Source organism: Tetrao urogallus (genome assembly GCF_951394365.1).
Source record: "Tetrao urogallus genome assembly, chromosome: 1".
NCBI classification, from domain to species: Eukaryota; Metazoa; Chordata; class Aves; order Galliformes; family Phasianidae; genus Tetrao; species Tetrao urogallus.
In genome coordinates, this window is record NC_136813.1 from 1,586,573 (window position 1) to 1,601,087 (window position 14,515).

The 14,515-nt window shown below is 49.8% G+C and overlaps 1 protein-coding gene across 1 annotated transcript; it reads left to right on the forward strand.

Moving 5' to 3' along the window:
- Positions 1-2,893: 2,893 nt before the first annotated feature.
- Positions 2,894-12,903, forward strand: MRPL48 (mitochondrial ribosomal protein L48; the record flags this gene model as incomplete). The annotated part of the gene is given in 10 exon segments (XM_079545643.1): positions 2,894-2,932; positions 2,935-2,998; positions 5,115-5,302; positions 6,396-6,448; positions 6,778-6,815; positions 7,713-7,798; positions 8,540-8,712; positions 9,967-10,069; positions 11,363-11,452; positions 12,829-12,903. Coding segments are annotated over 10 exon segments (909 nt in total).
- Positions 12,904-14,515: the final 1,612 nt, after the last annotated feature.

Here is a 14,515-nt window from a genome sequence, read left to right on the forward strand (position 1 = left end):
CAAAATCTTTGGAGTTCTGAAGGCAGGTAACAATGACACAGACCTTCTGATAGCACTCAGATGCAAGCTCCTTGAGCCTTTTCAGGCTAAAAATGAACAAGCAAAAGAAATACTTAACAAAATTTGGAACACCAGTTGGCACCTGTGTAGCAATAGCATGAAACCTTTTCAATCATCACTGCTCACTCAGTTGTGTGAAGTGAAGGAAAAGGAAGGAACTGTGTGACAAGCTGATGCACATAATTGAGATGTACCTCATCTACATCAGGTTACATCTTGGATCTAGAGAACTAACTTGATGTTAAAAGCTTTTCTTCTTAAACTATCCCTAGTGCAAGCAAACCTGCACTCTTTGTCATGGCTGTCGGGTGAAATCCCCAGTGATTGGTAAAAGGGAAACGTCTTCACTGTTTTTAAGAAAGGGAGACATGAAGATCTGTGGAACGACAGCAGTGAGCCTGGGAAGATCATGGAGCAGATCCTTCTGGAAGCCATATTAAGGCACATGGAAGACAAAGAGGTGATCCCAGACATCCAGCATGGCTTCACCAAGAGCAGCCTGTGCCTGACCAACCCAGTGGTCTTCTATCGTGGAATGAGAGCGTTGTTGCACAAAGGAATGACAGATGCCATCTAGAGGGACTTCCACAAGGCATTTAACATGGCCCTGCACCACATCCTTCTCTCTCAATTGGAGAGATGTGAATGCTGAACGATTCAACAGATAAACAACTGGTTGGACAGCTGCAGCCAGAGGGCTGTGGCCAATGGCTCCGTGTCCCAGTGGAGGCAGTGACAGAGCTGTCCTCTAAGGGTCTATCTTGGGACCAATGCTCTTCAGCATCTTTATCAATGGCACAGGCAGTGAGATCGAGTATATCCCCAACAAGTTTGCTGATGGTACCAAGCTGAGTTGTGCAGTTGATACAAAGATGCCCAGAAAGCTGAGCAGCTCTCCCGCAAAGAAAACCTGAGGGATCTGGGCTTGTTCAGCCTGAAGAAAGGATTCCAGTGAGACCTTTCAACACTTGAAGGGAGCTTATAAACAAGACTCACACTGACTTTTTGTGTGGTCCAGGCTTCAGAGTTCACAGAAGGAAAAACAGCCTTCCCTGAAGGGGAGTGTCAGACTGAACCCAGCTCAAACTCCACCACTGCTCCTTGCTCAAAGCACCTGGAGTTATCAAATGGCTGTAATTGCCATGGTGGCCACACCTGGGGCTCCAGAGGTGAGGTTAAAGGGCAGCACAATGTCTGTTCCACATCAGCAGCTCTGTCGTGTCCAGGAAGTGCCACAAAAACACAGCTCAGATCTGGGAGCCTGCATCCTTGCAAGGCATGGAGGTTGGATGCAAAGATGGTGCAGATCCCACCCAAGGCTAACAAGGTGGAGGTGCCAATAGCCTCACATGGAGTACAGAGCCCATCTGGGCTGTGTTCTTGTATGGACCTCGTTCTCTCACCTTTCTTGTCTTCCCTTCATGCATTAGATTGCAATGGAGATGCAGATCCAGCGTGTCAGGAGTGTCAGAAGCTCCACTCACTCAGAAAGGCAGTACAGGGGCTGACAGGGTGGATCTCAAAGCAGGAGGCAAATGTATGAGTCTGGTCAGCAGTGGAGAGGCTTGCTATATCAATGAACGCTGATGATCTGGAAAAAGAGAGCGAGAGAATCTATCATGAGCCCCGACAGCTCCAGCCAGAAGCAATCAGAGCAGTGATCAATCAGCACTGCATTAAATTCTGATTTGAAACCACACTGCCAGGCAGCTGCTGCTCATGAAGCGTAGCTCTGAGGTAGGGGCTTAGAAGCAGAAGCACCTGTGACACCAAAAAATGGGAAACTGGGACCAGGAAGGAAAGGCACAAGTAAAAGCATAGGTGAAATCAAGTCTTATGTTTGGAGGTGGCCTGACAAAGAAGAGGTAGGGCAGCACATTAAGGAGAGTGGCAGAGATAGGAGCAGTTTGCGAAGGGACGACTGTTCCTAAGCCACCTCCAGACTACTGGGTTTGGTAGCACAGGGCCACGTTAAAGCCAACTCTTCCCACCCAGGAGTGCCAGGCAGACATTGCTGCCTACCTCACCTCCCAGTGTGAAGCACATTACCTACCAGGGAAGGCTCCTTCTTTCATAGGATCATAGAATTACAATGTTGGAAAGGACCTACAAGATCATCTAGTCCAACCATCCTCCCATTACCAATACTACCATAAGCCACTAAACCTTATCTCGTAGCTCCTCATCCAGTCCATCATTCCTACAGCATTTCCATTTAAGCTACTTTAAGAAGCAGCCACAGAGATACAAACTGTTGTCAGAGTGCTGGCAGCAAGGATTTACAGCCAGCCTTAAACAAAACAAAACAAACAACAGCAGTTTGTGTTCACTTTTCCCAGCAGCTGAACGCCTGCCTGCAGCAGGGCCTGAGTGCCTCATACTGAAACCTTCCCTCGTTTCCAAGCCACTGGCAGCAGAAACTCAGCTGACCCCAGAACAGCAACGTGGATGTTTGCTGAGGGCTAAGGTCCAGTCCTGCCCCTGAAACCACTTGTGCACGTAACAAATACCACTTGCAGTGCTCGGGCCACGCAGCAGGGCGGCTTTAGCACCGTTTCTCTCAGCTTCTCTTAGGCTGGGACTGGACCCATGTCCCTTTCTCAGGCTCCAGGATGGAGCACGGGGCTGATGAGCCCCTGCCGGGTCCCTGCACCGATCCTACAGCCGACAGGGTCAGCGTTATACCGGCCGAGAGCTCCTAGAACTGGATCGGTCAGCGCTGAGCTCCGCCAACCACCCGCCCTCCTCACAGCCCCCACAGTGCTGCGGGTAACATGGCCGCCGCGAGGCAGGAACCGCGCAGCCACGCTCAACATGGCGCCTCGCCGGTTTGATGGACGAAAAGGAGAACCAATCAGCTTGCGAAGAGGGAGAGAGGAAGACCAATCAGGTAGCGAGAAGGGAGGCAGAAAACCAATCGGTTCGCGGAGGGCGGGCGGTGAGTGGCGTGCGGCGCCACGTCGCGACGTCCCGGCTGTGGGGGTCGAGGAGCGACGTTAGTCTGAATTCGTTCAGCCCCTGCGTACTCCTGCGGTGTGCAAACAGTTATGGCGTGTTGTGTCAGAGTATCATAACGGCTGGAAAAGACCTTTGAGATCCCCAACCCATCCCCACCATGCCCACTGCCCGTGTCTCTCAGTGCCACATCCCCACGAAGCACCTCCAGGGACGGTGACCCCCACTCCCTATTCCAGCGCATTACAACAGGGCTCCGCCTTGGGACCAGTGCTCTGTAACAGCATTTTCAATGTCACAGCACGATTGAGAGCCTCCTCAGCTGCTGATAAATGACACTAAGCTGAGTGGCGCAGTTGAGACGAGAGATGGAGGGGGCAGCGTTCAGAGGGACCTGGACACACTGGAAAAGTGGGAGGGGGTCCAGAGGAGGGCATGGGGATGCTCAGAGGATGGAGCTCCTCTCTATGGAGACAGGCTGAAGGAGCTGGGGGTGTTCAGCCTGGAGAAGGGAAGGCTGCGAGGAGACCTCACTGAGGCCTTCCAGTGCCTGAAGAGAGCTGATAAATGGGAGAGAGATAAACTTTTCACACAATCTGATAGAAAGGGAATGGCTTTAAACTAAAAGGTGGGCAATTTAGATTGCGAGCAGGAAACCCCCATCCCTGGAGGCATTCAAGGTCAGGCTGGATGTGGCTCTAGGCAGCCTGGTCTGCTGATTGGCAGCCCTGCACATAGCAGGGGCTTGAAACTAGATGACCATTGTGGTCCTTTGCAACCCAGGCCATTCTATCATCCTATGATTCCATGAAATTCTTTCCTCAGAGGCAGCGAGGCCCCAGCTCTGCTACCCAGAGCTTCAGAACTATGGGTGCCCCCATCCCTAGGGGTGACGAGGCCATGGATGGGCACTGAGCAGCCTGAGCTGGGGGGCAGTCAGCCCACAGTAGAGGGTGGAGATGGGAGGGAATTACGCTCCCTTCCAACCCAGCCATGCTGTCATTCTAACCATACATTCCATGATCTGCCCCCAGTACAGAGGTGATGCTGACAGCTCAGCAGTTCCATGGACTCACCCTTGCTCACCCTTGGCTGCGATACCGCCTTGTTTCCCTGATGCACCCCTCCCTACCCCTCCCAGAAGATCACAGAATCACAGAATGACTTGGGTTGGAAGGGACCTCAAAGATCATCTAGTTCCAACCCCTCTGCTGTGAGCAGAATTGCCAACCACTAGATCAGGCTGACCAGGAAACTCTCAAGCTTGCCCTGGAACACCTAAAGGGATGGGGCATTGACAGCATCTCTGGGCAGCCTGTTCTCCCACCACCCTCTGAGTGAAGAATTTCATCCTAACATCTAACCTAAGCCTCCCTTCTTTCTGGTTATATCCATTCGCCCTTATCCTATCCCTGTCTATCTGTGTAAGAAGTCAGCCCCCCTCACATAGAATCATAGAATCACAGAATAGCCTACATTGGAAGGGAGCTCAAGGATCACGAAGCTCCAACCCCCCACCAATGCAGGGTCACCAACCTCCCCATCTCACAGCAGCCCAGGCTGCCCAGGGCCCCATCCAACCTGGCCTTGAACACCCCCAGGGATGGACGGGGCATCACAGCCTCTCTGGGCAGCTGTTCCAGCACCTCACTTCTCTCACAGCACACAACTTCCCCCTGACATCCAACCTCCAGCTGCCCTCCCTCAACTCCAAACCATTTCCCCTTGTCCTGCTGCCATCTCCCCTTTCACAGAGCTGACTCCCCTCCTGTCTGCAGGCTCCCTTGAGGCACTGCAGGCTGCACTGAGGTCACCCCACAGCTTCTCTTCTCCATGCTGAACAAGCCCAGCTCCCTCAGCCTGTCTTTGTAGGGAGGTGCTGTAACCCTCTGCTCATCTCTGTGGCTCCTCTGCACCCTCTCCAACAGCTCCCTGTCTGTCTTGTACTGGGGGCTCCAGCCCTGGTTGCAGTGCTGCAGATGGGGCCTCACGAGAGCAGAGCAGAGAGGGACAATCACCTCCCTGTCCCTGCTGGCCACCCCTCCCCAACCCCAGCTGCAGTGGTTATGCCCCATTGCCCTCCCGGTTCCTGTTGGGAGGTGGGGGCGGAACGCGGGGCGCGGGCTGCGGGGCGCGGCGGAGCGGTGTTGGGGGTGCACCGCCGGGGGAGCGCTGTGAGCGACGGACACGGCCTTGCGGCTCTGCGGCCCTGAGGAGCGATGAGCGCGGCGGTAACGGCGGGGCAGGGGGAGAAGGGGAAGGGGTGGGTGTGGAGGACGCTGCTCTGGTAGGAGGGGAGAGAACGGGGAAGAGAGGCCCAGACCTGGCCCTGGTGCCATGCTGTGAAGGAGAGGGGCAGAATAGGGTCGGTGCTGGCATCGGGACGGTCCCTGCCCCTTTTTGGTGCTGGGGGTGGTCTGGCAGTTGTGGCCCAGTTCTGACGGATATGGAGACAACCAGCTTCGGGTACCCCGGTGGCCTTCCTTGCAGCCTGTGGATGGGGCAGAGATCTTTATTCCTCCCTGGACACCCAAGGATGAACCACTGACACCATGGCCATGGCAGCCCCCATCCCATCACCACCTCAGGTTCTTCCCAGCCTTTATTTCTCTGGTTATGAGATGAGGAGATGTGTAATTAGCCCTCTCCTAATGATGCAGCCTGCAGGGTGGTAGTAATGGTAAAGCAGAGCTCCCTGTTTCTCTGCACCTGAGTGGTTGATGCATCGTAGAATCATAGAATGGCCTGGATTGCAGAGGAGCACAGCGCTCATCCAGCTCCAAGCCCTGCTGTGTGCAGGTCGCCAAGCAGCAGCCCAGGCTGCCCAGAGCCACATCCAGCCTGGCCTCCAATGCCTGCAGGGATGGGGCATCCACAGCCTCCTTGGGCAACCTGTGCCAGTGCCTCACCACCCTCTGCCTCCAAAACTTCCTCCTCACATCCAACCCAAACCTCCCCTGTCTCACTTTAAAGCCATTTCCCTTGTCCTGTCACCACCCATCCTCACACACAGCCGTTCCCCCTCCTGTTTATCTGCTCCCTTCAAGTACAGGAAGGCCACCATGAGGTCTCCCCATATCCTTCTCTTCTCCAAGTTGAAGAAGGTCAGTTCCTTCAGCCTTTCAGTGGTTGTTGGAATGGTGTTGTCACTGCTCCAGAGTGAGGGTGTCAGGAGAAGGTGATTGTAGTCATCCTCATCCTTTTGTCACTTGTCTCTTTGTTGTGGCAGTTTTCTGGAATGTAACAGTGTGGAGAGGCTGTGAACAGATCAGAGGGCTTGGGGTGCAATCAGAAGCTCTCAGGTGTCGTTTCTATGGGTGTATTCTGGGAAACACCAGTAAAAACTCACTAAATGTTCACCTGGTGGTTATGTGTTACAGGTGCTGTGCTTGAAAAAGGGAACATTGCTAAAGCAAGTGTTTGCTCTCAGCCGGTGAGTCATAGAAATCAACTCCATTCAATACAACACAGTATGAAGCGTTAAGAACACTTGGTCGCCTCCACAGGCTGTGTCAGAAACCATACAGTTTAACAAGTAATTCTTGCTGAGGAAAGGCTTTAAATTGAGGAGGGAAGGCTTGGATCTGATGTCTGGGAGCTGAAAGGCTGAAGTTTGAGGAGAGAGTCTCCTCAATCATGGAATCTCATCTGTGGCTGAGGGACATGAGGATGCGAGCCTTCGTTCAGGCGGTTTGGCCACATGTGTAACATTTCCACAGCTGTGTGAAATTGGAGTTTTAACAATAATCTTCTTTTCTACAGAGCAGCAACACCCAGAGAAAATCGTCTGTGTGCTGCAGGTAAGGCTTCTTGTTGACTGCATGCAAGCCAAAATTTTATCTACCCTAAATAAATACTTTACATTTGAGCATTCCTGTTTCCTTTTGAATGTCTTTCAGTCACAGTTGGGCTGGTTATGTAGCCAGAATCCATGCTGTTACCCCTGTGCCTTTTTTGCCTATTTTTTTCTCCTGCTTCCACGTTCCTGGTTGAGCTGATACTTCTGTTCGTGGCTTTATGCTGACACCATGCAGAGCCTGCTGGCTGTATTACTATCCAGGAATTTACCTATGTCAGAGTGAGGTCCCACTTTAACATTTATTGAGCTGGTGGAGTCCTCTGTAGCAATTTGATTTTGATATGGAAGCATCTGTGCAGCTTAGGTCCTTGCTGTTCAGTTTCTCTTTGCTGTTCTGAGGTTCGCTTATTAAAGTGAAAGCTGTTGAGGGTTTCATTTGACTCTGGAGAAAGAAGTGTAAATAAATCCGATGCCATTTTGATTTGACTTCCTAGCGCATGCATATTTGAACAGGGCTGAATTTAAAATGAAGTGAGGCTCAGATCCATCATAATAGCATCACTGCTGTCACGTGAGAGGAGACAGATGTAAGGTTTCATCAATACCCTCACCATGCACTGCTCTTTTGTTGTTGTTTGGCTGAGAATTTACCTGGGAGATGAGTCACTTTTAATCTCTTTTCTCCCTTCCTGTTGCTCACCACTAACCAGCTTGGTATTGTAGCATGCTGGATGGGATATGCAGGCAGCTCAGTGAAGCTGCTGAAGCTTCCCCCAAACAACTAAAGACAAATTCATGCCCTCAGCACAGATTCTGGGCTCTCAAAGCACCAGTAGCTGTTTGTTAAAAGATGTTTTCAGCTGAATGGCATACGTGGTTGCTCTGCTTTCCTTTTCAGGTGATGCACTTGTGAGTTACCACAGACTCTACAGATCCCGTCCCACGCATGGCATTGGGAAGTATAAACATCTGCTCCCAAAGGAGGTAGGCACAAAGACCTTCCAGCTGACCCATCCGTGTACAGTCTGACTCAAGCATTGGTGTTATTAATTCTGTGGCTGATGAACCTTGTTAAAAAGCGAGCAGGTGATGGTTTACTGCTGATTCTCTCAGTAGAGAATGTTATGTCACATGAAGTCCAACACTGCAGAAATATATGTATCTATTTTGTCCAGTACATTCTTGTTTAATCTCAGTCGTTTGGGAGGGAGGAATCTCTTCCTAATGATGCATTTGACAGAGCACCTTCAGATGATTGCTGAACGCTGTGAGCAGGTCGTATTTGCATTTAAGTTTTCCACATTCTCTGGAATTGGGAGAGAAGACAATTTTTGCAAAATGAAGAAACAATAACTCATCCAGACAGCTGCCTCGAAGGCAGGGGCTTGGATTGAAAGCAGGTTGATTTCCACTCGTTGGTTTCTTCTGCAAGGAATTAATCATGGCATGTGTGTATTTTTTTTGTGTGTGCCACTTCTGTAGTGCTGCCATCCAAGAACTGAGCTGCTCAACTTCTGAACATCTGCTAAGATAATGTCATCCCAGTTTCAAAGGCAGGGAAAATGAGCACAGATGGGCTGTGATGTGCTCAACGTGGTTCAGCAAACCTTTGACAAATGAGAGTATGCTAACTCAACCTCCTGTGTTAAGCAACAGTTAATGTCTTGTATTTCCAGCTGCACTGGGGGGAAAAAAAAAAGCTTTCTTTTCTTTCTTTTAATACAGGTTCCAAAGAGAAAAAGGGATAGAATACAGATGAAAGAGATAAATGTTGGGACTGAACATGAGTACGGAGATATTAACATCCAGATGACTTCCTATGATATGTGTCTCGTGGAGCACTTTGCTCAGTATGTGCATAAACTCTGCAACCAGTTGTCCATTAGAGTGAATGAAAGGTATAAAGAACACAGCTCTGTGTGTTTGTCATCCATTGCAATCAGTTTACAGTAGGCTGTGTGAGGCTTGTCACTGAGGATAGCTTGAGTAAAGGGCATGATATAATCTCTGACAGAAGCTCACTTAAAATCCCAATCTTCCATCATATGGGAGTTGTTCTCTTGGTGCTCTCTTTTAGCTTGTTTGTCTACAGCTTGGGATGTGTGAGGCTGTAGTGGAATTGCTTGGGCTATGACTGAACGGATCTCAAGGGAAAATAGCTGTTACCTTTTCTTCCTTTGGGGGGGAAAAAGCCTAAAGGCTGTGGATGTTGTGTCCAGGAATGCAGGCCTAAGTGCTGCTGATTTAAATGATTCTGAGGATTGAGACAGAGCTTCTTGGCTTCAGCAGTGCATCTGAGGAGCTGGAATCACTACAGTGCTGTAAGGAAGTGAAAATACTTACTGGTGTTTGTCTGAAACAGCTGTAGGTGTACCTTTGTTGTCACTGGTCCCAGCTTGAGGCTGGTAAAACCCATCCAAAGCCATTTTCTTTACGTTCGTGCACTTTGAACAGTCAGCCACAGATCTGAAATCCTTTGTAGGTCATTTTAGTCCCTCTGTGATGTTTTTGCACCAAAAGCTGTGACATAACAGCAGCTGATAGGTGTCTGTTTCAAGAAGGATACCCAGAGACACTGAGCAATGGGAGTGCTGTCAGCAGCAGCGTGCTTGAAAGCATTTGTAGAGCAACCCCACAGCCTGGGGCTGTTGGGCAGCAGGATGCAGCCTGTTGCTATTGATATTTTGAACATCAGGTAGGGAAGCTGAGGTATCTGCATTAATTTGGGGGTCTGATCCAGTCTCTGCACCCCTGTTAAAGCACAGAGGTGAAAATAATGTCCTTTGAGTGTTGCAGCAGTGTTGTCAGCTCTGTTCCTACTGGGAGTAGAAAGATGATTGCAAAGTAAATAAGAACTTTTGCTTTAAAGCTCTCCTTCAACTATACAGGACTTAAAAGTTCTCTTTTTGAGCTTGCATATGATTCTGTGTCGCTAAAAGAGCTGCAGTGCTGCAAGGTTCTCCCTTATCTCTTTCCAGTAATGCTCCCAGCTTCTGCCAGTGCTTGATTTGCAAGATACATTGTTTGCATAATTAATTTCTCATGAAAAGTTAATCTCCTTCCGCATTCTCTGCTGCTGGAAGTTGATTTGTTCCTGTAAAGTAGTGCCAATCTCTCCTCCCCATCCTGAGCACTGACTGTGCTTCCTGCAGCTACGCGATGCCCACCAAAACCAACGAAGTGCTGTTCTTGGAAGAGCGAGGCTCCAAAATGCAGCTGGATGCAGTCCTCACCACCCACCAGAGGGTTGTCCAGGTATGAGCTGCTGGTTGCTGATAGTGCTGGAGCTCTTGTGCAGCACTTCCTATCTCAGACACTTTAACGAGAGGAGTTAAGTCCCTTAAACAACTGAAAGGTGTAATTTGTGCCTGAAGCACTAAGGAATCTAATTAGATTTCTAGCTAAAGGCTACTCATGAAGTAGAAGGTAGAGAAGTGGTTCCTGGATCGTCATAAAGAGGGGTGGCCAGCAGGGACAGGGAGGGGATTGTCCCTCTCTGCTCTGCCCTCGTGAGGCCCCATCTGCAGCACTGCGTCCAGGGCTGGGGACCCAATACAAGAAAGGCAGGGAGCTGTTGGAGAGGGTGCAGAGGAGCCACAGAGATGAGCAGAGGGCTGCAGCACCTCCCTACAAAGACAGGCTGAGGGAGCTGGGCTTGTTCAGCATGGAGAAGAGAAGCTGCGGGGTGACCTCAGTGCAGCCTGCAGTGCCTGAAGGGAGCCTGCAGACAGGAGGGAAAACGACTGTTTACGAGGGTGACAGGACAAGGGGAATGGTTTTAAAGTGAGACAGGGGAGGTTTAGGTTGGATATGAGGAGGAAGTTTTGGAGGCAGAGGGTGGTGAGGCACTGGCACAGGTTGCCCAAGGAGGCTGTGGATGCCCCATCCATCCCTGCAGGCATTGGAGGCCAGGCTGGATGTGGCTCTGGGCAGCCTGGGCTGCTGCTTGGCGACCTGCACACAGCAGGGCTTGGAGCTGGATGAGCGCTGTGCTCCTTTGCAACCCAGGCCGTTCTGTCATTCCGTGATTCTATTTCACCCAATTTATTGTCTGTGTTCTGCAGAATACAAAGAGTAGAGATGCCATGTTTGAGGACGAACAATTGAACAAACTCCATGAAATGTGGAAATACTTTCAGTATCAGCTGGTTTCAAAATTGTACAGCTAGTTAAGTAGGTGTTTCTCATGACATTTCACTACTGCATACATATAGCATGTTCCTCTGCTGCATGCTGAGTATCTGCTGAATTATTCTAAGCCTTAACACAGACTGTTTTTCTAGGGAGATTTGGTGCAAGGTTAACACCAGGGCTTGCAAGTTTGCCATGACAGCTTTTGTGTAGAGTCTCACCTAAATGAAAGAGAACCAAACCAACAGCTCTGGACTGTGCTGCACATGAGGTGTGCACACAAAGCTGAGTGCTTCTCTAATGAGGGAGTTGGGTGCCCTGGGCTCATACTGAAATGGATTCTTTCTCTGTGCCATTAGTAAAACAAGTCTGTTTTGCATTTGTTCTGCTCCTGAAGCACTTTCTTTCTTCTTTCAGATCAGCAGATTGAGCTCAACGTTTGCTCCAATATTCTTGGAAATTATTCAGAGCAATCAGCCTGAAGGGGTCCATCTGTTAATGAAAGAGGTATGCTTAATTTTACCCGTGTGTTTGCATTTAGAAGGCAGGTATGATGCATGATGTGAATTTGCTTTGAAAAGCACAGGGACCTGGTCCTGAGGCTGCCTGTGTCTGCTGTAGAGCTATGGACACCCAGCATCTCCCAGAACCAGCTTGGTCTGTCAAACACCATTCCTTTTAATACTTAATGGGGGTTTTATTTCCCACTTATCCTTTTATAATTAGTGCCACAGAGGGTATCTGCCCAGCCAGGCCCATAGATCTGTAGGAGATGATGGCAAGTTGCTTTCCTCTGCTCCTGTGGATTCCCTGTGACTCAGAAGGGAATACTCTTCTTTGACAGTGCCTTACAACCTCTTACCTGGGAGTCACCAGGAATTTCATGGAGTTGGTAGCAAAGCTGGGACTAGAAAACCAAATACTGCGTTCTGTTCTGATGGGATTTGCTCTGGGAAGGGTTCTGCTTGTTTCTGCAGAAACCACTAACAGTTTTCTCAGCACTGAGGACTTCAGGACAGAATTACAGTCCCTAAACAGGACTCTTACTGCACCAGGCATAAGGAGGTACTTTATGCTGCTTTATGTTTAGATGAAACAGTTCCAGGAAACCTCTTTAATTCAGGGAATAAAAAGATTTTACAGCTGGAAAGGGAAGGCAGCACACTGAATTCAAATGTAAAAGCTGGTTTCTTACAAGGCCTTTGTAGAACATTTAGTTATCTCCAGCTTTGCAAAAACACAAGGAATATAGGAGGAGGTCTCTTGAGTCCAGTAATCTCCTTTGCTTTGGTTGCAGTCTTAGGACTGCCATCTGATAGCTTTGTCTCCGGAGGGAGAACTGTGACATTGTGCCATTTGCAAAGTCATTGCAGTCTGATGCAGGGTGCCCAGGGGAAAGACCTGAGCTGGCTCTGTAAGGCTGGCAACACAGAGAGAGATTAAAGCTCTGGGATGCCCTACAAAGCTCTGGAGGAAGTGGCAGGGCTCTGTAAGGACGTGGATGCAGAGCTGACAGGCAGTGGCAGAGCTGGGGCTGTCCAACTTCCCGAGCACAGTGCCAATGCTCAGTCTTTCAGAAAGTAATTTCTCACTCAAAGACATTGGTTTGATAGCTGCATTTAACACATGGCTTTATGGTTCTATGGCTTGCTCCCAGTTTTCTGTGTTATTTTTTATCAGAAATACTCGCATCCAAACTGCAGCGGTGAGGAGGAGCCTCCAAGGCTGAACTGGGGCCGCAAAGGAGTCCCACTACCTTGGTTCAGCTGACGTTTCAATCTTTCACTTTTCAGTGATGCACTTTGAGGGAGGGTTTATCTTTCTCTTGATTTGGAAAGTACTCGAGGTGATTTTTGATGTGCTTTTTCTTTTCCTCTCTACAGCACACGGAAACTGACTTCAAGAGCCGACTGAAATCCCGACCTGAACTCGAAGAGCTGCGGGCCCAGGTGAGCTGAGGTGCTGGAGAACACTCTGTCCATTCCAGAGCCATCCCTGGGAATGCAAGGCTGATCTTCCTCAGCTGCTCGAGCCTCCAGAAAGTTGACTTTGTGAGCTCTGTCCTGACAAGGAGAAATTTCCATCGTTGTGAAGCATCTCTTCTGTGAATCTTAACAAGGACAAATACATACCTTTGTGTCTGACTCCTTTGTATTGTGAATGAAAGGGGTCCACAGTGAAATTTGGTTTCTCAGTTCTCCTTTTTTGGCATGTTTTGCTTTTGGTTTGTCAACATGACTGTTTCAGCCTACAGAAGTGTCTTAAGTTAATAATGATAACCTGAATTGCTTCCTTAGACAGAACTGCTCAGATCTAGAATTGGAGGCTTAGAATTCAAAGAGGCTTAGAAATATAGAATCTCGAAATCTGCAACTGGTTCTTCTGTCAGTCTGAGCAAGGTGATGCCAGCAGGGATTCTGCTGCAACGAGAAGCCCCTCTCCTCCCAGGACAAAAGACTCCAAACCACTTCCCCATCATTGCAACCCAAATTCTCCCAGATGCTGCTGCTGTGGAAGGCACTGTCGTGCTCTTTTCTGCAGCTGAAGGCTGGAACATCGTGTTCTCATACAGCTGCAAAGATCAGAGCTCTGCCAACATGAATGGAGCCTCAGAACACTGGGAAGTTAAGGATGAGCTTCCCTGAGCAGCTGAACAATTGCAGCATAACAAAAAAAACTCAGCAGAGGGAGGAAGGTTGGAGCCATCTGTCAGGCAGCGTATGCAAAGTTACCCCTTGATTTCAGATTTGCCTTTCACACCATAAAAAGACACACGCTTCTCCCTGGATCCCTCAAGCCAGATCATTTGGAAAGGGAGAAATCACTGTGCCTTGAAAGCAGGAAGCGCAGAGTTTGGGGAATTTCCCAGAATGGTGCACTGAAGCAGGGAGAGAAAGTAAAGCCTGAAAGTGTGGCAAGCTGTCAGCACTTCAGGAAGCAGAGACAAAAGCTGTTTGCAGAGCTACAGCCTGACAGCTCCGTGTGAGCACAGGAATACTGATCATCCCTGCTTGCACTGAGCTCCAGACCACCTGTCTGCTCCTTCCCCCAGCCCTGGCTCTGTGCATTGCAGTGCTGAAATGTGGGATCAGAGTTTGGCTGCTCCAGCAAAACAATCACAGAATGCCTTGGGTTGGAAGGGAGCTCAAGGATCACGAAGCTCCAAACCCCCACCAATGCAGGGCCACCAACCTCCCCATCTCACAGCAGCCCAGGCTGCCCAGGGCCCCATCCAACCTGGCCTCCAACACCTCCAGGGATGGACGGGGCATCACAGCCTCTCTGGGCAGCTGTTCCAGCACCTCACCACTCTCTCTCTAAACAACTTCCCCCTGACATCCAACCTCCAGCTGCCCTCCCTCAACTCCAAACCATTTCCCCTTGTTCTGCTGCCATCTCCCCTTTCACAGAGCTGCCTCCCCTCCTGTCTGCAGGCTCCCTTGAGGCACTGCAGGCTGCACTGAGGTCACCCCGCAGCTTCTCTTCTCCATGCTGAACAAGCCCAGCTCCCTCAGCCTGTCTTTGTAGGGGAAGGGAGCTGCTGCTTGTAGGTATCCACGTGGACACAAA